Source organism: Artemia franciscana, chromosome 3, assembly GCF_032884065.1.
Source record: "Artemia franciscana chromosome 3, ASM3288406v1, whole genome shotgun sequence".
Taxonomy (NCBI): domain Eukaryota; kingdom Metazoa; phylum Arthropoda; class Branchiopoda; order Anostraca; family Artemiidae; genus Artemia; species Artemia franciscana.
This window is the reverse complement of record NC_088865.1, coordinates 7407839-7431358: the sequence shown is the minus strand read 5'-3', so window position 1 is coordinate 7431358 and position 23520 is coordinate 7407839. Positions and strand designations below refer to the sequence as shown.

Sequence of the window (23520 nt, the reverse complement as noted above, 5' to 3'; positions counted from 1 at the left end):
GAAAATTAAGCACTCTAATATCCTGCTTAAGTAGCACAAGAAACTGTGCCATAGCAGACTCACGTTTGTTGCAATTTGTGAAATTAAATAAAATAAACACGTACCCGCGATCGATCTTCTAGCAAAAATGCAAAATTCTACAATTTTGTATATAGAAGCTTGAAATCTCTACAGTAGGACTCTCGGATATACTAAATCCAATAGCGTGATTTTCATTAAGATCACTTGATGCTTTGGGAGTGTTTCCATCTTTTTCAAAGATTGGGCAAATGTTTTCAGGCTCGTAACTTTTGATGGGTAACTTTAAACTTAAGGAATTATATATATTTTGAATGAGCATCATATATTTGATTATTTTGATATATGTTGTGAAGACTCAGTTTCTTAGCGTTTTGGTTACTACTCAGCCACATCACTCCATACTTGTAGTTCATTATCACGAACTGTTTGATGTCATTTTTCGCATAAAATCTTAGATTATACTTCCCAATAAATTTTCCAAAATCGTTATCATGTTAGAAATTGCTTCCAAGATCAAATCATCATGGAGCAACTATATTTGTAATTTTGAATGGAAGCATCGTTTGTACTAGATTCAATTCTCAGTTCTTAGAAGAAGTAACCTAAATAGGTCAAGTAATGAAGGGAAAAAAGAAGTCAGGAATGGCAAAATGACAGCGTTTTTACTTTTCTCTCCCCTCTTCTCTAAGGAGAACACAGAAATGCTTTCTATCATGTTCATGTAGGCATTAAAGTAATGGATTTAACCATTAACAACCGGGCATAGAGAGTGAAGGCAGAGGGTACTGCAGAAGCTTCATAGAGGACGGAGTCCCTGCCCATTTTCAGTTTTTATCTTGGTCCTAAGTTCCACCATGAAAATTTGTTTTTTGTTTAACATGTAAAAATTGATATAAAATTCGTATAGTTAATATTCAGACTTAAACAGATTTTCTCTGATTATAACAATTTTTTATATGGAATCTTTGTTCTGACTCTTCCAATAGATTTGCCATAATCGTCATCATATTAGACTTTGCTTCCAAAATTAGATCATCTTGGAGTAAATATATTTGTAATTTTGAATCAAAGCTTCGTTTGCACTAGATTCAATAATGAGCTCTTAAAACAAGGGACCTATAGGACAAACACTAAAGAGAAAAAGAAGATATGAATAGGAAAAGATTAGCCCTTTTACGTTGCTCACCTTTTTTTGCAATTAAAACAAAGAATTCTGCTTTGAGATATCTATGTATTGGGTGGAGTGGCGAAATTGATCTTGCCATTGATCACGAAGCAGTCAAAAGAGAACAGCCAAGACAATGAAAACAATTCAATTAAACCTACAAATATTAAATTAACTTATTTCAATTGGGTTTGAGGTTAATATGTAACATTCTGAACTTACGCACCCTAGTAATCTCCCAGGCTATCTATGCGGTTGTGAATTAAGGGACAGGCATCAATGGGTGCCATAATCACAGAGTAGCTTAAACCCATTTCCCCGGTTTCAAACGGAGTAAAAGGTAAAGACTACAGCATTGGGCATTAAGGTCCTTACCGGCAGTGCTGAACTCCGTTTCATGGCTCTTCAGTCAAGAAGGGCGATGGTCTTCTGGTAACCTGCCATTCTGTACTTTCACACGCCATTCCTGTTTACCATCCCAAGATTTTTTCAAGTTCCACTTTGGAGCGGGGTCAACTCTGGTGACCTTAAAGAGTTCCGCCACGGATCCCTACTCCAGACATAATAACCAGTGACGCTAGGACTCAAACCCTTGTCTTTACGGACAAAGGATTTTAAGTCATGCGTTCTGACCACTTGGATAAAAATGCTAGTTCCAATCGAGTGTCTAATTGCCACTGTGCTGCAAAAAATTGAAATGATAATGATTGAAATTGAAATTGATTCATGGATAAGAATTTCATTCTTGATGAATCTAGATGGAATAGAGAATTGAATGAAGGAATAGATGGAACAGAATCTTGATGATTCTAGAGGAATCTTGATGAAACACACTATTGTAAATTTCTTCTTTTTCTCGAAGAAGGGTACAAGGGACACATCAGTGCTTCCCAACTAGGATGTGATTCTCCTCAAAATTATAATAGAGGCCTAAACACTGCTGGTATAGGGTTTTTATGGCCCTTGGTATTAACCAAGTGACATATAGCGATCGCAAATTCTGTCAGTCTATCAGTCTGTCTGTCCCGGTTTTGCTAGTTTAGGCACTTCCAGATAAGCTAGAACCATGAAATTTGGCGGGCGTATCACAGACCAGACCATATTAAGTTAGAATTCTGAAAAATTAGAAAAAATAAGGTATTTTTAACTTACGATGGAGTGATCAGATCTTAATGAAATTTCATATTTAGAAGGACCTCGTAACTCAGATCTCTTAGTCGAAATCCTGACCGGATCTAGTGTCATTGGCGGGAGTTGGGATGGGGGAGACCGGAAATCATGCATAACGTGAAAATTGAGGTATCTTTATCTTACGAATAGGTGATCATATCTTAATGAAACTTGATATATAGAAAGATTTTATGTCTTAGGTGCCTTATATACCGTTTGAATCGGATCTGGGGACATAGGAGGTTGGAGGGGGGGGGGGAGAAAGAAATCTTGGAAACCGGAAATCTTGGAAAACGCTTGGAGTGGAGAGATCAGGATGAAACTTGATGGGAAGAATTAGCACAAGTCCAAGATACGCCGCTGACATAACTGGAACAGATCCACTCTCTTTGGAGGAGTTGGGGGGTAACTTGGAAAAAATGGAAAAAAAGAGGTATTTGTAACTAACGAACGGGTGATCAGATCTTAATGCAATTTGATATTTAGCATGATCTTGTGCTTCAAAGCCCTTATTCTAAATCCCACCCAGATCCGGTGACATTGGTGGGAGTCGGAGGGGGGAACCGGAAATCTTAGAAAACGTGGAAATTGAGGTATCTTTATCTTACGAATGGGTGATCAGATCTTAATGAACTTTGATATATAGAAAGATTTTATGTCTCAGATGCCTCAATTTCAATTAGAATCAGATCCAGGGACATAGGGGGCTGAAGGGGGGAACAGAAATCTTGGAAACCGGAAATCTTGGAAAACGCTTAGAGTGGAGAGATTGGGATGAAACTTGATGGGAAGAATAATCACAAGTTCTAGATACGTGATTGACATAATTGGAACAGATCCGCTCTCTTTGGGGGATTTGGGTGGGGGGGTGTTGATTCGGAAAAATTAGAAAAATTGAGGTATTTTTAACGTAAGAACGGGTTACCGGATCTTAATGAAATTTGATATTTAGAAGGAACTCATGTCTCAGAGCTCTTTTTTCAAATCCCGACAAGATCTGGCGACAATGGGGGGGGGTTGGCAGGGGAGACCGGAAATCTTGGAAAACGCTAAGAGTGGAGAGATCGGGATGAAACTTGGTGGGTAGAATAAGCAAATGTCATAGGTACGGGATTGACGTAACTGGACATAATCTGGTCTCTTTGGGGGAGTTAGGGGGGTCCAGTGCTTTGACGAGTTTGGTGCTTCTGGATGTGCTAGGACGATGAAAATTGGTAGGCGTGTCAGGGACCTGCACAAATTGACTGATAAAATCGTTTTCCCCGATTTGACCATCTGGGGGGGGGGCTGAAGGAAGAGGAAAAATTAGAAAAAAGAGGTATTTTTAACTTACGAGTGGGTGATCGGATCTTAATAAATTTTGATATTTAAAAGGACCTCGTGTCTCAGAGCTCTTATTTTAAATCCCGACCTACATTAAGCCTCTGATTTTCCTTTTAAATCAATATTGATTCTTAGAATTTTGCTAGAGCTCATTCCATATGAGCTCTTGGCTCTTCTGGCCTCGTCACAAGTGCCATATGAGCTCTTAGATCTTGTTGACGATGGTGATTCCAATCGTATACTTTTATTCCGAAGGTTTTTAGCTGAATTTATGACTTCCAATAAGTTTGTTTTCATGTTGACTTTCTGTTTTAGATTTAACATGGATAATAGCTACTTTCCGAAAATCAGTCTATAATGCTTTTCTTGTACATTTGAAAATTCAGTTTAAAACAAGTTTATATTTTTCGATTATAATTGAGAAAAGTCCATTTATTTTGCCATTTGCTATATTCTTTTTACACAGTGTATTTGTTGCATTGTCAGTGCTCAATTAAAGATTATTCAAAAAAAAGACATATATATATAATACAAAGCAGAATCACAATTGTGGTAAAATTAAACTTAGTTCTTCGATACCTGCATCATGCCGTTTTTGATAGATAGTCGGACCTGTAGTTACAGTAGTGGCACACAATCGTAGTCGTACCCGTCGGTAAAAAGCCAAGATTTATGAATGACAGGGATTTTTTGCTTGATGTCAATATCTCACGTGTATTACAAAAACAGAAAATTAAATGCCAAGAAATCGTATTGAAAGCTTCTGTCCAGACTATTTTGTTGCCACCGATTGCTTGCTAATGCTATGTCTCCACATCTTTTACCCTACGCATGCTATAGACAGAAAATGTGCTGCTCCAACCTTCCATCTTATCTATTTTTAGAAATTACACCTTTAATCCTGATTAGTCAGTCACAAATTTTTTGCTTGAAAGCTGAACATTTCTCAATGCCAAACATTCTAAACATTGAACACAATGACCAAAATAGGTTCTGGCATACTATGTTGCTCCAAGCTTCCATCTTGTCTCAACTCATCTCCACTATTTAAACACCTAACTTAATGTCGGAGTATCAGTAAGTAGGAGGGCAACTTAAGGGCAATTGGGCCAGTTGCTGAACTCTTGCGGGCTTTTTTGTCCGTGCCTCCCTGAAAAGAATTTTGATGTTGTTTACCTAAAAGTTTTTTTTTCATACAGTTCATCTATTATCATGTTTTCAAAAATGAGTCTGATTTTTCAATAGCAAATGTTGTGGTTTAAGGTAATCATTATTCGGCTTAAAACACAATGAATTATAATAGGGTGTGGCATAATTTTGATACCGAAGAAATTTAAATGTTTCTACAAATGGGATTTAGTACTTTATGCTCAGAAGGATTATTAATTATTATTACAAGGAGGATTATTAATTGCTAAAATATTCTTACTATAAAAAACTGAGTTATTGTTATATGTAAAAGAAAACAGGGACCAAATCTCCGGTGAGATTTTACCTTCACAGCCCCCCAAGAATAAAACAAGTAGTTATAAGAGTCAAAAGTTCGTTTTTTCTAGAAAGGGTTTATGGCCGCTTTTCCTTGTGCAGAAGGTAGTAGAATCATGCCTCTATCTTATTTATTGAATTTCACAGGGTGCAATGAATATTACTAGCAAGTAGCTATCTCGACTTTAGATACATTCGGATCACGAAATTAGCAAACTACTAAACTGAGCAAGCGAGCTATGACCTTGCTAACAAAGAAATGATTTTTATGAGAACCCTCAAAATTGTATTGCGTCCTCGACGTGAGTTGAAAAAGGCTGCAAGGTTTTAAACTTGTTTGTTTTTAAGTGTAGTTCGTACGTAAATACAGTTTTTAGTTTTGGAATTTAAAGTTGTTAGTATCCCTGAAAGGATCGGATGGGGAAAAAAAGATGAACTGATTTGATACATTATCACAGTAACAATCTAAATGTAAAAAAAGGGTAGATTTATTAAAAATTTTCTTTTTGTATCAATTAGGATATATATTGTGCTAGCAAAATTATTTATAACAGGAGCTTAATAGCTTTTCCGATCTGTTGAAGCATTAGCAAGTTGGTAACATTATATATCTCAGTTTTAACATTAATCATTCCTCTAGAAACAATCTATTAGTGGATAAGCTTCTTTCAGAAAGATACTTGGCTCAAAGATTATTAATTGGGTGAGTGCAAAGAAAACCAAAGAGAATAAATCGATAATCGATTCTAAAATCTGTTGCCCCCAAGTTTTACGTCGTCAACTCGTTGTCTGCTGACTTCTATGTTTAAAGACTCAGATGATATTATTTGTAATCAAACAGCTCAAAGAAAACTAAAGAGAACGAATTGATAATCAATTCTAATATCTGTTATCCCCAAGTTTTACGTCTTCAACTGGTTGTCTGCTTACTTCTATGTTCAAAGACTCAGATGATATTATTTATAATCAAATAGCTCAAAGAAAACCAAAGGAAATAAATAAATAATCAATTCTAATATCTGTTGCCCCCCAATTTTTACGTCGTCAACTCGTTGTCTGCTGAATTCTATGTTTAAAGATTCAGATGATACTATTTATAATCAAACAGCTAAAAAAAAACCAAAGAGAATAAATCGATAGTCGATTTTAATATCTGTTGTCCCCAAGTTTTGCGTCGTCGACTCGTTGTCTGCTTGCTCGTATGTTCAAAGATTCAGATGGCATTACTTATAATTAAACAGCTCAAAGAAAACCAAAGAGAATAAATCAATATTTGATTTTAATATCTGTTGCCCTGAAGTTTTACGTCGTCAAATCGTTGTCTGATTACTTTTATGTTCAAAGATATCAGATGATATTACTTATAATCAAACAGCTCAAAGCAAACCAAAAAGAATAAATCGATAATCGATTTTAATATTTGTTTCCCCCAAGTTTTACGTCGTCGACTCGTTGTCTGCTTACTTCTATGTTGAAAGATTCAGATGGTATTATTTATAATCAAACAGCTCAAAGAAAACCAAAGAGAATAAATCTATACTCGATTCTTATATCTGTTGCCCCGAAGTTTCACGTCGTCAACACGTTGTGTGCTTACTTCTATGTTCAGAGATTCAGGTCATATTATTTATAATCAAACAGCTCAAAGAAAATCAAAAAGAATAAATCAACAATCAATTCTGATTTACCCCCAAGTTTTATATCGTCTACTCGTTGTCTGCTGACTTCTATGTTCAAAGATTCAGATGATATTATTTATAATCAAACCGCTCAGTGGCAGATTTAATTAAGTTAACAAAATAAGAAGAGGAGAAAATTTTAAAAATAGAATTATTTCTGGAGTCTTTGGCCGTCACAAACGTTGCCTGAATTTCCCTATCTTTACATCTTTCCTTGCTTGCATTCGACAGCTAGGGTCTTTGGCCCTCACTTGTCGTCATAGAATCATACCTTTATTTTTTTTAGGTTTCTTATTCCCTAAAAGTTGTGATTTAAAAATTTAAAAGTACCTAGAAAAAACAAAAACAAAACACTAATCTAGATGTGCTTAAAGTTTCATTAATATCGTATAAAGTTCCGGTTTTCTCTGCCTTTTTTTTAATTAAAAAATATAAAAAAAGTGTTCCTAATGGAAGGACAAATCTTTTTGGTATTGTCCCTCTAAAATCTTTTTGAGTTTGCTAAAGAGGTTTGTTTGAATAATTTCAAAAGTTTTACATTGTTGATGTGAGTCTGATTAGGGTTAAATCAGTTGTTTGAATTAATTTTTCATCGAGCACCTGTGCTCTGGCTGGTCATTATCAAATTGAATTCTAAGGGTCTCAAGTTCCCGAGAAAAGTCATCTAAGTCATTTTCGTTGCAGAAAAAGTGTTTTTTAGGTTGATTTTAAGCAAATATATATTTTACTTTAACTCTAAAGAGATGATTCTTACCGGGTCGTCGTAGGATAGTGTCCTGAATTAACCCCAAGAAGCTTAAATCATATTGAGACAGGAAATTTACTTTAAATAGGCTGCACAAAGTAAAAATGATGTCCTTCAGATTGACGGAAGCGAATACTTCTGAGACGACTTCAAAGGAGCACTCCCTATTCCAATTATTGAAAAACAACGGCTTTTTTAATGTATTTTTGTTTGGCGTACCTCATCCCACCCCACTGTAAAAGGTATACTCCATTGCTTGTAAGGAGAAATAAAAAGTAATCCAAATATTATATCATATGTCGTTTTGACTTACCGTCAAGAGAAGGCTGCTATGCATTGAAAGTCTGTGCAACAAAGAACATTGAACAATCTTCTTTCTCTGAGTAATTTTCTTCTCTTGCACCACCATTTGCTAAGTTAATAAACTAAACACAAAAGCGTGTAGTTTATTCTGATTACTAGATGAAAAAGACTAGACTTCCTAGACTATTAGAAGTCTAGAAAGAAGACTAAAAAAGACTTGATTTGAGGTGGCATATCCGTTTGGAGCTGTCACTACTCCATCAAAGTCACTCGCTTGATTTTTACTTGCACTTTTTCCTTGCAAGTGGAAATTCCACAAATTGGCACATACTTACGCAGCGATTTAACTGGGTACCTGGTACCTTGAAAAAAAGGTTTGAAAAAGAGCACAAGAAGGAAAGGAACTAGGAACATTGAAGGAAAAGGAAAAAGAACACTATAAAGCTCCATCTTGATCGATCAAACTAAATAGCATCATCGTAAATAATAGATTTGCCTGGAGATGTAGTGAGCACGATTAATTAGTAACAGCCTACTTTCGTGAGTCCCTCTCCTATCCGGCAAGAAAACTATTGAATGTGAATAAAGAGACCAATGTTGTTCTCTTTTATCGCCTTGTTTCCATAGAGACATAAGAAACAACTAAAGAGGGATAGAGTCTCTTACAGACTTAGTCTTTTTTGGGACTTTCCCAGCTAATTGCGTAAATAGATTTTATCCCGTGGACATAAGATATTTGGTCATTAGCAAATATTCTCTTAACGTGGTTATTTTTAGAAATCGTACTTGAGATGTATTATAGGATACTTAACATTGTTATTAAAATGATAACAGGGAGCAAGGTTAGTGATATGTCAATTTATATATATATATATATATATATATATATATATATATATATATATATATATATATATATATATATATATATATATATATATATATATATATATGTCATTCAGTCTCAGAGGCCTTAGTGTCAATTTGTGGCACATTCGTCCCTAGACGCTATAAGGGATTTAATATAAAAAAAATTATTTTTTAAGTAAAAGTAAGGAGCGATACTAAAACTTAAAACATATAAAAATTGATCCATATATGGGTTGTACCCTCCTCAACGCCTCGCTCTTTACGCTAAAGTTTTAATCTTTGCAAAGCTCTACTTTTTAGAGTAATAAAAAACTTTAGCACGAAGAGCGGGGCGTTGAGGAGTGAATAGCCCCTTTCATGTACGGAATAATTTCTGCTTTTTTTAAGTTTTAATGTTGTTCCTTACTTTCAGTTAAAAAACTTTTTTTTGTTCAATTTCTGAACGTTTTTCAACTAATGCAGGTTCGAATTTGAATCTCCGTACATGAACAATTAAAACGGAATTTGCATGTTAATAATAAACGATTTGTTCAAATAATCGCACACATAACAAATAGTTTAAAAAATGTTGTTGCTGCTACTTCTAGAGCCATTTTTCCACTTCATAAGCCAAACCAAATAATTAGCTAGTAAGTTCATTAAGTAGCGTAAATAGCGAAGGGGTAAACCCCATCATATAGGTAATAATTTATGTTCGTTACAAGTTTTGATGTTGCCCCTCACTTTCAGTTGAAAATTTTATTTTTTTATCGTTTTTAAGTAATGCCAGGAAATCTAGCCCCCCCTCCATGAAAAATTCCTTCCCCCATGGAAAATCCTTCCAAGACAGTCCTTACTACATAAAATACCACCCCCACTAGGAAAATTCCTGCCATACAATTCCACCCTAGCTGAAAATTACCCCTGGAAAATTCCTTGTGGACTATTCTGGCTGAAAATTCTTTCTTAGCCCTCTTTTATTTGAAAAGTCTTTAATTCTGATTATTTTAAAATCATACCAGAAATACCCCTCTGTGGACAATTCTTCTCACAAATATCCCCGCTCCCTAGTAGAAAGGTGCTCACGCAGAAAATTTCCGATGGAGAATTTATCCTGTAGAAACTCCCCCATGTTGAATTTCTCCCGTGGAAAATCTCCCCACCTATGGAAAGACACTCAAGACAATTCCAAGCCGGTAAATATTTTCCACAGACAATTGTCCTTAATATCTCCACATGTAAAATTGAGTCGATAAAGAGAAAGTGAGGCAAATAAAAAGAATTTTGTACAGAAATATTAACAAATTCCCCTAGCAGAAACTTCTCCACCCTCCCCGGAAAATATCTATATACTTCCCATAAGAAATATTATACGTAACGAATTGGAAACCTGATTATGAACCTCTCCCCAGGGGCCATGGGGGCAGTGTTATCCTCAAAGACATGGTTACTCGACTTTTCAGCTATGCTGAACAAAATAGTTTCTCAGATTGTCGATTGGATGGCTTTTAGGAAAAACGGTGGGTAGGGGGTGGGTCAGTTGCCCTCCAATCTTATTGCTCACTTAAAAAAAGGCACTAGAACTTTTAATTTCCGTTTGAATGAGCCCTTTCTTGATATTCTAGGACTATTGGTTCGATACGATCACCCCAGGGGAAAAACTAACAAAAAAAACAAACAAAGAAACACGTATTCGTGATCTTTCTCTTGGCAAAAAATACAAAATTCGTCATTTTTTGTCGATTTAAGGTAGAAACTTCTACATCAGATTTCTCGGATACACTGAATCTGATGGTGTGATTTTCATTAAGATTCCTTGAGTAGTAGGGAGTGTTTCCTCCTTTTTTGAAAATCAGGTAAATTCTCTCAGGCTCGTAGCTTTTGATGCCTAACACTAAACTTAATTAATTTTATATTTGAAATCAACGTAATAAAACGGTTCTTTTGATATATCAATTAATATCAAAATTCCGTCTTTTGAAGTTCGGTTACTATTAAGCCGCATCGCTCCTTGCTTATAGTCAAACGGTTCGTGGTAACGAACTGTAGTAAGGAGCGACCCGGCTCAATAGTAACCAAAACTCTAAAAAATGAGATTTTAATACCAATGGCTATTTCAAAAGAATCGTATTTTAATGCTGATTTTAAATATATAAGTTTCATTAAGTTTAGTCTCACCCATCAAAAGTTACGATCCTGAGAAAATTTGCCTTATTTTAGAAAATAGGGGAAACAACCCCTAAAAGTCGTAGAATCTTAACGAAAATCACACCACCAGATTCAGAGTATCCAAGAAACCTATTGTGGAAGTTTCAAGCTCCTATCTACAAGAATGTGGAATTTGGTATTTTTTGCCAGAAGACAGATCACGGATGCGTGTTTATTTGTCTTTTGTTTGTTTTTTTTTCACCAGGGGTAATCGTATCAACCCAGTGGTCTTAGAATCTTGCAAGAGGGCTCATTCTAACGAAAATGAAAAGTTCTAGTGCCGTTTTTAAGTGACCAAAAAAATTGGACGGCACCTAGGCCGCATCCCACGCTAATTATTTTCCCAACGTCACCGGATCAAAATTCTGAGATAGCCTTTTTATTTAGCGTAGTCGAAAAACCTTATAACTATGTCTTTGGGGACGACTTACTCCCCCACAATCCCCGTAGGAGGGGCTGCAAGTTACAAACTTTGACCAGTGCTTACATAAGGTAATGGTAATTGGGAAGTGTACAGACGTTTTCAGGGGGATTTTCTGGTTGGGGGGGGGGGGGGGTTGAGAAGGAGGAGAGAGATATGTTGAGGGAAGTCTCCATGGAGGAATTTGTCATGGGGGAAGAAAATTTCCATGAAGGGAGCGCAGGATTTTCTAGCATTATTAAAAAAAAAACAATGAAAAAAAACATGATAAAGTTTTATCAATTGAAAGTAAGGAGCGGCATTAAAACAAAACGAACATAAATTATTACGCATATGAGAGGCTCACCTCCTCCTAATACCTCGCTCTTTACGCTAAATTATTTTTAATAATTTCAACTATTTATTCTACGTCTTTTGTGATTCAGGGGTCATTCTTAAGAAATTGAGACAACATTTAAGCTTTGGTGTAAAGAGTGAGGTACTGACGAGGGGTTGAACCCCCCCCATATACGTAATAAAAACATAATAATACAGCAGTTTGTTAAGTAAGCTAATTTGTAAGTTACGTATATCTTTTACTAATAAAAACATTCGTAAAAAAATAAAAGTTCTGGTTGCCTTTTTAAGCAACCAAACAATCGGAGGGCAACTAGGCCTCCTCCCCCGCTCCTTTTTTTCTCAGAATCATTCCATCAAAACTATGAGAAAGCCATTTAGACAAAAAATAAATATGCAAAATTTGTTTTAATTATTCATCTGCGGAGAGCCAAAATAAAAAAATGCATTGATTCAAAAACGTTCAGAAAAAGAAATTAAAAAAAAAACAAGTTTTTTTCACTGTAAGTAAGGAGCTACGTTAAAACTTAAAACGAACAGAAATTACTTCGTATATGAAAGGGGCTGCCTCCTCATCAACGCCCCGCTCTTTACGCTAAAGTTTTTTACTGTTTTAAAAAACAGAGTAAAGAGAAAGAGCCAAACTTTAGCATAAAGAGCGGGGCGTTAACGAGGAGCCAGCCACTTTCATATACGAAGTAATTTCTGTTTGTTTTAAGTTTTATTGTCACTCCTTACCTTCAGTTAAAAAAACTTGTTTATTTTTATTTAATTCCTTATCAGGAACTCTTCGATATTTAAAGGACATTACAAAATTGGCCTTACAAAATAAACGCTAGTAATTCAAAAAGGAAAGACAGCATTACTAACTGTTATGAAGTAATGCATCTTTGCAAAACGAGTTTTTAGGGGGTGATGGGGAATAAATAAGCATTTTTGGTGGAAGTAGTAGCCTGAAACCTCAAAATCTTAAGTCTAATTTTCATGACAGGTAGTTCAGATAAGTATAGCGGAAGCTTACCCTATAAGATCCCTTTGTTTGAAGAATACTAAACAGCTGAGGGTAAGAAACTGTAAGTAAAGAGCAATCCATGATCCAGAACAAAATCTTGGGAGGGAGTCCAATATGACAAGGGCTCCAATAATTAACCAAAATGACAAGTTTAATTAAAAAAAGAGGTAAAGAAAAAAAACAAATGAGCACGCTAGAAAAATCTTCCAGCCGCGGCCACCCTAGCTCCCTGGATCCGTCTCTGGTAATGCCTACTAAGTAAAAATATATGTTTTTATCTCATTAGTTGTGATTATATCAAAGCAGTGACCTACAGATTTCGAGAAGGATCTCACTTAAATAGACATTGTCAGTTCCACAACTCTTTGTGTGAGCTAAAAATACCTGGAGGGGAGCTTAATCCCTTATTGTGCTATATTTGATTACAGGGGTTATCCCTGGCCTGCATGGCTTTACCCCAGAACTTTAAAGTTGCCATTTTGACCAAAATGGCTACCTATCCGAAAGGTAGCATGACCTGTGCAACCACTGATATACTGTTTATTTTATACAAATTCCTCATGTCATATAAAAGAATTCTCTACATGTATCTTTCAAGAAATATTGGCTTGTTATGCGTCTAGTTCAACACTAGATCTGACGAGTATTTTGATCAAGAGTATTTAAGGGTTTCCATTTCGGATGGAAATTTCGGTGAAGCAATCTCAACTTATCTAAATGGAAAATTTCAAGTGATAAATTTTATCAACGAATCGCATCAGAAAGCTAAGAAAAGGATATCAAATTGGAATTTGAATCTCATGTAAATTTTCTATGAAAATAATCTATGGATCCCAAGGATTCTCTTTTAATTCAAATGAAAAAATTATACCAATGTCATATTGTTAGCTACAGGTTTAATTCATACACTTTGGAATATAGGTGACCGTATGAAAACATGTCATCTGGAGATTGAAAACAAATATATTCTTTCATGATTAAAAGAGAATATTTCTTCTTCCCTGTATTCTCCTCTCCTAGATGCACTCCCCTAAAATTCAGTCCTGCTGTTATCAAACAAATATTCGTAGAATACTGGAAGAGTACTCATTCAAAAAGAACTTATGATTTCTTGTTACTTTTTTTTAAGTTGGGAGTTTACAAGCTGCTCATTAGTTACGAAGAAGTTCAATGACTTGCAACCTTCTCTGTTTTCTGTAATTGCACGGATGATACAAACCCTGTTTTTAAGGCCCTATGGTTGACAGACCAAATAGTCTGTGGTAGTGAATTGTGAGTAAAGAGTGACCTGTGCCACAGAAACGTTCTTGAGGGGCCAGGGGTCCACCTCCAAAAAGTGCTTCCCCCAGCAAAATTTGGCTACATAACATATTAAAATTTTATGGGAATGACTTGTAAGTCAAGAGTGAATAAAATCCAAGTCCAAGAAAGCTGAATTTTTATAACCCCTATAATTATTATGACTATGTCTGTGCCTCTGAAAAGTTCTACAATGCTGCATCTGTCAAAAAGTCACTATAGAGCTTACAAAGAGGTTTGAGAGATTAGTAAAATGTGGAAAAAACTTGGAACACCCCAAAAGAAGAATATAGCCACGCAGCAAAAGAAATAATTGAGCTAAAAAAAAGACTCAATGATGAGTGACTACCTGATCAGGAGTGGAACCGTATTGAAGATGGTTAGAAACTAAGACAGTGTCTTTTGAATATTGGATATAACAGAGAAACCGTCGCCAGCTATTAGTTGTACCAAGACAGGGTAGTAAAAAAAGTACAAGGGGAGATAAAAGGACCTCTCTAGGAAAGAAGGCAGCTGTGGTGTAAGAAACAACCAAATAAGGTGACTCCAGAGCCGATAAAATTATCGGGAAACATTGCAACCTAGATGGACCAGTAGACATAGAAATAGGAAGACAATCACAGATCCTGGTAAATTTATGATGTTTTGACCCTACACTCCGAGAGACTTCTTAACAGAGCTAACCTACCGACCACAGCAGAAATGGCCACATCCACTTTCTAGAACCTGCAAATCTATGCAGAAGGGCCGTTGACCAAGGAACTGTTTCAAGTACCTACCAAAATAAAGAATGGTAGAACGCTAGGCAGTGATAGGATATCAGTAGAAATGACAATATCCTCATTATACACATGGATAACTGAGTGAAGTACATTCTTTGCATTTATCTGGAAACTATGTAAAGTTTAAGCGAATGACTCCCTTAAAGCAACTAAAAAGCTCCTCATTCATCATGTCCAGCGCCGGACGTCCAGTGCCTGAGGTAGCATAGTTTCTAATAAACTTCGTTTTAATCTCCAGATACCTTACCAGCTAAATTATATAACTCGTTTGCCCTCCCAATTTTTTTATATCTTGCACCTTTTCGGTGTACCTTTTCGACAACTGAATCAAAGCTACTCTGACGAATTTATCTTCTTGGCCTCCTCCTCCCCCCGGGAAAATAATTCTTGGGCCAATAGGTGATGTGGTATTATTGACCCTAATGCTGCCATCGGCAGATGCATTGAAGCTTATAATTATGGAATTAATGAACACCCATGATCTTCCCTTTTAAAACAATAAATGTATCGCTTTTATTGTTTCAGTGTTTGTTATGTATAAATAAAAAAAAAACTAGGTTTTTTTAACTGAAAGTAAGGAGCGACATTAAAACTTAAAACGAACAGAAGTTACTCCTTATATGAAATGGGTTGTCCCCTCCGCAATCCCTCGCTCTTTACGCTAAAGTTTTTACTTGTTTTAAAAAGTAGAATTGTGGCAAAGAGTCAAACTTTAGCGTAAAGAGCGAGGGATTGCGGAGGGGACAACCCATTTAATATAAGGAGTAATTTCTGTTCTTTTTAAGTTTTAATGTCGCTCCTTACTTTCATTTCAAAAAACTTGTCTTTTTTATTTAATTTCTGAAAGTTTTTGAATTAATGCATGTCTGATTTTGGCTCTCCGTGCATAAATTATTAAAATGAAATTTGCATATTCATTCTTTTTTTTGGTTAAATGGCCTTCTCTTAGTTTCGATCAGACGATTTTGAGAAATAGGGGTGGGGAAGGAGGCCTAGTTGCCCTCCAATTTTTCGGTTACTTAAAAAGGCAACTAGAACTTTTAATTTTTAACGAACGTTTTTATTAGTAAAAAATATACGTAACTTAAGAATTAACTTACGTAACAAACTTTTATATTCTTATATTTTTGATTATATATATGAGGGAGTTTGTCCCCTAGTTAATACCTCGCTCTTAACACTAAATCTTAAGTTTTGTCCCAATTCTTTTCAGAATCACCCCTGAATCAGAAAGTCTGTAGAATAAATAGTTGAAATTACTAAAAATAATTTAGTATAAAGAGCGAAGTATTTATCTCCTCCTAAATACCTCGCTCTTTATGCTAAAGAATTTTTAGAGCCCCTCATATGCGTAATAATCTCTGTTCGTTTTAAGTTTTAATGCTTCTCCTTACTTTCAATTGAAAAAACTTTTTCATGTTTATATTTTCATTGTTTTTTTAATAGTAATGCTAGAAAATCCTGCACCATTTTCATTGGATTTCTCTTCCCCCATGAAATATTCCTCCAAGAAAAGATCCTCCCAGATATCCCCCTCCCCTGAACCCCACACCCAAACCAAAAAAACCCCCTGAAACCGTCGGTACACTTCCCAATAACCATTACTGTATGTAAACATTGGTCAAAATTTGTAACTTGCAGCCCCTCCCCAGAGACTATGGGGGGGGGGAAGTCATCCCCAAAGACATAGTTATTATGGTTTTCGACTATGTGGAACAAAATGGATATCTCAAAATTTTGATCCGTTGACTTTGGGAAAAAATGAGTGTGGGAGGGGGCCTAGGTGCCCTCCAATTTTTTGGTCACTTAAAAAGGGCACTAGGACTTTTCATTTCCGTTAGAATGAGCCCTCTTGCAACACTCTAGGACTACTTGGTCGATACGATGACCCCTGGGAAAAAAAAAAACAAAAAAACAAATAAACACACACCCGTGATTTGTCTTCTGGCGAAAAATACGAAATCCCACATTTTTGTAGAATGGACCCTGAATTTTTTTCTATAGGGTTCTCTGATACGCTGAATGCGATGGTATGATTTCGTTAAGATCCTATGACTTTTAGGGGGTGTTTCCCCTATTTTCCAAAATAAGGCAAATTTTCTCAGGCTCGTAAACTTTTGATGACAAAGACTAAATTTGATGAAACTTATATATTTAAAATCAGCATAAAAATCTGATTCTTTTGATATATCTTTTAGCATCGAAGTTCCTTTTTATGGAGTTTTGTTTACTATTGAGCCGGGTCGCTCCTTACTACAGTTTGTTACCACGAACTGTTTGAAAACTTTACAGCTTCATGAAATGTAGTTAAAAAAATAGAAAAGATTTTTAACTAAAGTAAGGAGCAGGTTTAAAACTTAAAATAAATATGAGTCACTCTGTATTTAAGGGGGACAACCCCTTCCCAAACACTTTGTTCATTAACCAAAAGTTTTTCAGTGCTTTGAAAAATCTTTTTTTTCCTATTGTATATTTTCTTAAAAATTTGATAAAAAGCCAAACTTCACAGTAAAGAGTAGGGAGCCAAGGAGCAGACAGCCCCTTTCATAAGAAAACCTATTCTGTTTCAATAGGTACCAAAGCTCCTTTCTTATCTAATTTCCGACTGTTCTCCAAATCATACCTAGGCTTAACCAACATATAATTTCAGGTACTGGCCCCTTAAATCCCTGGTTAATTGATTTTAAAACGTGTAAATCAATATTTGTACGTTGAGTAGTACCGTCCTACGTTTACATTTGCGGCTTCAATTATAGACAAAATTTGAATATACTTAAAGAATTGCCGATGAATAGTAATTTTGGTGAAAAGTCCTGGCTAATATTACTACTAAAGAATTTCAGTTGGATAAAAAGGAGTAATAATTCTTCGTATGGATGGAAAGTCTGTGAGACTTATGGTCTTCTACATAACTGAAGCCATCACAACCTCTACAATAGGATTTTCTTATCGATAAATACATTACATACATCTGTTTAAATACATTGAAAATATACATATAAAGAATACATATAATATACATATAATATACATATACATATAATATACATATACCATATCATATACATATAATATACATCTGTTTAAATACATCAAAGTACTTCATATAAAGAGAAAACGAAACATATTACCATTTGAAGTTGCAGAAAACTAAGTTTCTTGCAGTATTTGCCAACCCAAAGAAATCTTAGCAGGGCTGATTATGACCTGCCTTGCCCCTTTCACTTCTGTGCTTTTAGATCTGGGAATGTAACATATTAGCTGCATAGAGAAACATTTTAGTCACATCCTATTCCCCCTACCTCTTTCAACATTTTTCTGAAGCCTCAGGGGGTACTAAGCAGTTTGTCCATTAAAATGTACTTTTGTAGGAATTTACTCTACCCCCACCTAAACAATGACTCCCCCTTCTTTATAGCTGATACGCAATTACAGATCACCAATCTTAGCCTAATTTCATTACAAATAAAGCATATCTGCTTGGTTGAATCCAGTGCTGCCACCGTTTGGCGTTACTTCTTTTGCAAATGTGAAGCCTGAAATATAGTCATTGATACTTTTAAATCAATTAGCTTCTCATAATTTTAAATTGACTGTAAATTCGTCCTCTTCGGAGTATAGTTGTAGTTTGGCACCATAGGCCACCTAAGCTTTCACCTAGCCACCACTGCTAATTTTGTGTCTGGCCCCTCTTTTTTTCTGCCGGTGCCCTTGACTGTAGTTGTAAAATTTTCCCACTGTGTATGTATAGCGTTTGCTATTGGGAAGTGTGCATATGTCTTCGGGCGGGGGGGAGTTAATATTCTCCTTGGGGGATTTTCATGGGGATAATTTTTCTTGGGGAAAGAAGTTTCCGGGAGTTGAACTTTTCTGGGGATATTTTACACTGAAGAATTTGCCAGAATTCCAGTACGAAACCATTTTTATTTGTCTTACCTTTTCTTTGCTATCTCCATTTCCACATCTCCACAATCTTACGTGTGGAGATGTTGAAGGTAATTACCCGGAGTAAATTTTCCCCGAAATTGAATGGCTTATGGAATAAATCCATAGGGGGATTTTCCGTGGATGTGGAGCTGGATTTCTTGACACTATTTAAAAAACGATCAGATATTAAATGAAAAAAAAAACGAATTTTTTCTACTCAAAGCAAGGAACAATATTAAAACTTAAAACTAATTGTTAATATTACGCATATGAGGGGGGTTGCCCTATCCTGAACATCTCGCTCTTTACGCTAAAGTTTATTGTTGTCTCAATTTCTTAATAACGACACCTGAAACACAAGGATCGTTTTAATGGAACACGCTTTTTTTTTTAAAAGCTTAGTAGCTTTCTCAGTAGTACTAAAAAACTTTAGCGTGAAGAGTGAGATGTTGAGGAGGGGGCAACCCCCTTCATATACGTAATAATTTTTTTTCGTTCTAAGTTTAATTTTGCTCCTTACTTTGAGTTGATTTTTTTTTGTTAACTTAATTCATCAATAAAAATAAGTCTGACAGACAGCGTTTTACCCTTTACCCTTTTTATATGGCTTACCAATATAAAAGGCTTACCCTTTTTATATGGGCATCTGATCCCCGGCACGGAAAGTTGCAGGCATCAGGAGAATAAGGTAACCTGCATTAACTGAGTGAAGTCAGCATTTATCTTAGGCTTGTACGTCTATTTTTATAATTTAGTCTGAGATAAACAATATATTTTTCTATTATTTATTTCAGATGCTGACATAATTTTGATCATTGAAAAATTCGAAATCTATTCAAGGTTCCAAAAATAGTTTCGTCAATTTACCAAGAATAGCTGCAAATGAGACACGGTAAATGCAAAAGTAAACGGTGAACTTGCATTAACGAGTAATTGGGTTCAGTCTTCCAAATAAAACTGCATTAAATTTCAATTACACTGAATTCTTTTTTCATTGTCGTTTCTTTATTATTTATTATTTTCCTGTTATATTTCTTTAATTTTTTCATTTTAAAATTTAAATGTTTTTACTTATTGTAATTACCAGCTTATTTTTTACTATAATTTGTAAATTTACTCATTTCTTCTTTTAGTCTCATTAAAATGCCAAAAGGATACTACCAAGGATCTTCAACATCACTTTCTGGTCTAGTAAGACCAATAACTGCTTCAGAGTCGGACCTACATACACAAAGTGAAGATATGGGTCTTTTCATGGAGTTAGTCAGGGACATTGCGACTGAATTAGACCTCGATACGCTATGCTACAAAATACTTACAAATGTAAATTTACTAACATGTGCCGATCGTGCTTCCCTTTTCCTGGTGGAGGGGACAAGGGATTCAAGATATCTCGTTCCAAAGCTTTTTGATGTTTCGGTAGAATCAGGTATGCTTTTATTCAAATTTTATTTTTTGATTTATGTCTCCCTCTCTCACTCTCTCTCTTTCTCCCCCTCTCTCTCTCTCTCTCTCTGTCTCACGGTCTCTCCCTCTCTCTATATCCCCTTTTCAGCTGAAGAAATTTAGTCGATGCGTAACAAATGGAGGAAAAGAAATCTGTTCTCTGGCTTTCCTTTTAAGTAGAAGAAGTGTGATGACATCTATGAGAGACACAAGCTCTTCAATTTTATCCTTTTTCATGCATGGGAATCCTTTTATCCCTTTGTAGCATTGTATGAAAATTTTCAGAGAGCCTGTTTAAAACAGTTTGTGATAACAAACTGTAAGTAAGGAACAATGCAGCTCAATAGTAACCGAAACTTTAAGATACCGATTTTCATAAAGGAGGGAAACACCACCTAAAAGTCAACGAATCTTAATGAAAATCACACCATCGGATTCAGTGTATTAGCGAAATCTACTGTAGAGGTTTTGAGCTTCCAACTGCAAAAATGTGGGTTTTGTATTTTCTGCCAGAGACAAAAGATCGCGGATGCATGTTTATTTGTTTTTATGTTTTCTTGTTTGTTTGTGTTTCCTTGGGATGACTTTATCGAACCATTAGTCCTAGAATATTTTGAGAGGGATCATTCGAACGGAAACTAAAAGTTCTAGTACACTTTTTAAGCAATCAAAAAGACTAGAGGGCAACCAACCTCTCTTCCACCCCCTTTCCCCCAAAGTCATCCAATCAAAATTTTGAGATAGACATTTTGTTATACATAGTTTAATGATCCCAACATAATTCTCATCATTATTCATGCCTTTGGGGACATCATGAGCCCATGACGCTATAGATTTTCAACGTGTTTTCTGCGGAAAGGGAAGTATCCGGGACTGGACTTTCCAGGGGAAATTTTACACTGGGGGTTTTTGCCAAAATTCCCACATGAAGTTCTTGCTATTTGTCTTACTTTCACTTTTCCGCATCTATTTTGCATATGGATATGTTAAGGGGAATGATCAGGGGGAGATTTTCACTGGGTTGGAACTGTCTTGAGGATCTTTCCTTAGGGGGGGGATTTTCCACGAGAGAAAGTTTCAATGGAGGAGCTTTCGGTGGGATAAATCCTCCAGGGGGAATTTTCTGCTGGAAGAACTTTCTACTAGAAGGGGAAATTTTTGGGAAAATTTTTCTACAGAGGTAAGATTTCCAGCCTGATTTGAAAAACAGTCAGAAATGACTGTTCAGAAGGCCTGCCCCATTTTCAGAAGGCCTGCCCCCTTATTTTGGTATCCCGTTTTCAGGAGGCATGTGTTATCAACTGTGAAATTTAATTGAACATTAGGACTTCATTGGCCTAGTAATTTTCATATGATATATCTTAACATCATATTATATATCTTAACACCACACAGGAAATCTATTCAAAATTAGGGTCCGAAGCACCTTCCAAATCAGTTTATCTTATATTGAAATTTGAGAGAAGCTGAATTCCCGCATGACTGAAGGACTATATACCCTCTCCTCCTTATATCTTCCAAAAAACGATTAAGATTGCTATTGAAATTAAGCAAGTTGTTATAAAATGTTGAATGAGGGTTTAACAAAACATTACAGGTTTATGTACCTTTTTTCTGCTGGAGGTAACTAGGGGCTTTCCTTGTGTTTTTGGCTTGAGACCCATCGTGGAAAATCGTGATATAAGATTGAAATTCATTATAGCTATGACAATAAGGCAGATCTGAATATATAAATACTATGTCTTTTGGGGTATACTTCCTGAAATACATTGGAATATCGTTTTAAAAATAAACAAAGATTAAACTAAATCTTAAGCTTTGCGACGTTAAAATTCAAGAGAACACAAAATACAGATGTGGCTGGTGTTGTCACATCAGTGAATACCCCAATGTTTATGATAGTTTGAATATTTGTTGCATCGTTAAAGGACGAATGCTGTTACACAAGTTCATTGGGGTAAAAGGTTTTCATATAGAGAGAATAGAAAAGAATGTTATTCAGAGAATAAAACTTGTAAATATGAAATTTCGAAAGGCAATCATTAAGAAAAAAGCATCTAACTCATAAGCTGACCCCTTTTTTCCTCTTTATGTATTTTGGCTAAATTTACATAACAGTTGACTTAAAGGTTCCAGGGAGACGACAATCCTTTTATACAAAGTGTTATTTTTTTCGTTTTCTGTTCTAATATTGCTCTTTACTTTCATTAAAAACTGTATTTTTTTTCGCTAGGGAACTTAAAAATGGCAATAGAAAAATGGTGTCTGTTGAATTTCTACAACCAGTGAATTGGTAAAGAAGAGAAAAACAAATATTGAATTAAACTCGAAGACTGAAAAACTGAAAAACACCTTAAAAAAGGCAAAAATCAAACAAACACATACTATTTTCAATATTTTGCAAATAGGGCTAAAACCTTCCCTCAGGGTCCTCAGGCCCTGATCTAATATTTTGAAATCTTTATCGAGACCAAATCTGTTTCAGCGGTTTTTCTCATATTAGTCACAGTGAATATTTATTGACTTATAAAGAAAATACAAAATGGAAATTAACCAGTAGCTCCTACTGCTTGTTTGGATATCTCTAAACTACCAAACAACGCAAAAAGTAATAGATTCCCCAAAATCATTTAACAAAAAAGTAAAACAGATCCTACCTATTTTTTTTTTAAATCAAACACAATATATTGTGTACACCAAAATTTTAGTTTTTCAGTAACCCATGAAAAGGCGGCCTATCCTGCCTTTTTCAAAATTTTTCCTGTGCCGATAAATGTTGATAGGCAAATAAATAGATAGTGACTTTTACATATTTGGTATCAGTATGAGAAAAGCATTCAGAAGATATAAATATTACTGGCTGAATTTTTTCTTTTTAGGGTCTCGGCTTCTAAAGTAAAGAACTGCTCTTTACTTACCGTTCATTAGCAAGAAAAAATTGATTAGACTTTGTTGCTTAGGATTATTTTCATTTTCAGATTTGGAGGTAAGCATAGAAAAAGCAAGATCAGAGCTGTGCAGAATACCCCTTGGTGTGGGCATAGCTGGACAAGTTGCATTATCAAAGGAAGCTGTCAGAACCGGTGACGCATACAAGGTTAGAAGTCCTTTCCAAATAGTAAACAAATATTTCAAAAGTGTTACAAAATTACATTAAACATTCCTATAGTATACAGCTAATAGAACTCGTATTCTCACTCTTTTTGATATATGACCCTTTTTTATTCAACTTAAGGCGGACTCTTGGTATTTGAGCAACAAACATTTGTTGGTAATAAAATTTTCAGAATATTTTATTTATTATCGTGTCAAAGTATTTGGAGAACTTCCTGTACAAAAAATATCCTCT

General features: G+C 35.3%; 1 protein-coding gene across 2 annotated transcripts in view; it reads left to right on the top strand.

Annotated features, from left to right (window-relative positions):
• Positions 1-23520, top strand: part of LOC136024820 (cGMP-specific 3',5'-cyclic phosphodiesterase-like) — a 186904-nt gene that overhangs the window by 14471 nt on the left and 148913 nt on the right. For both annotated transcript variants that reach the window (XM_065700299.1, XM_065700298.1), the window contains exons 2-3: positions 19859-20154; positions 23150-23268. In XM_065700299.1, coding sequence (XP_065556371.1) covers positions 19869-20154; positions 23150-23268 — 405 coding nt within the window. In that variant the 5' untranslated portion in view covers positions 19859-19868. The remainder of the gene's footprint in view (positions 1-19858; positions 20155-23149; positions 23269-23520) is intronic.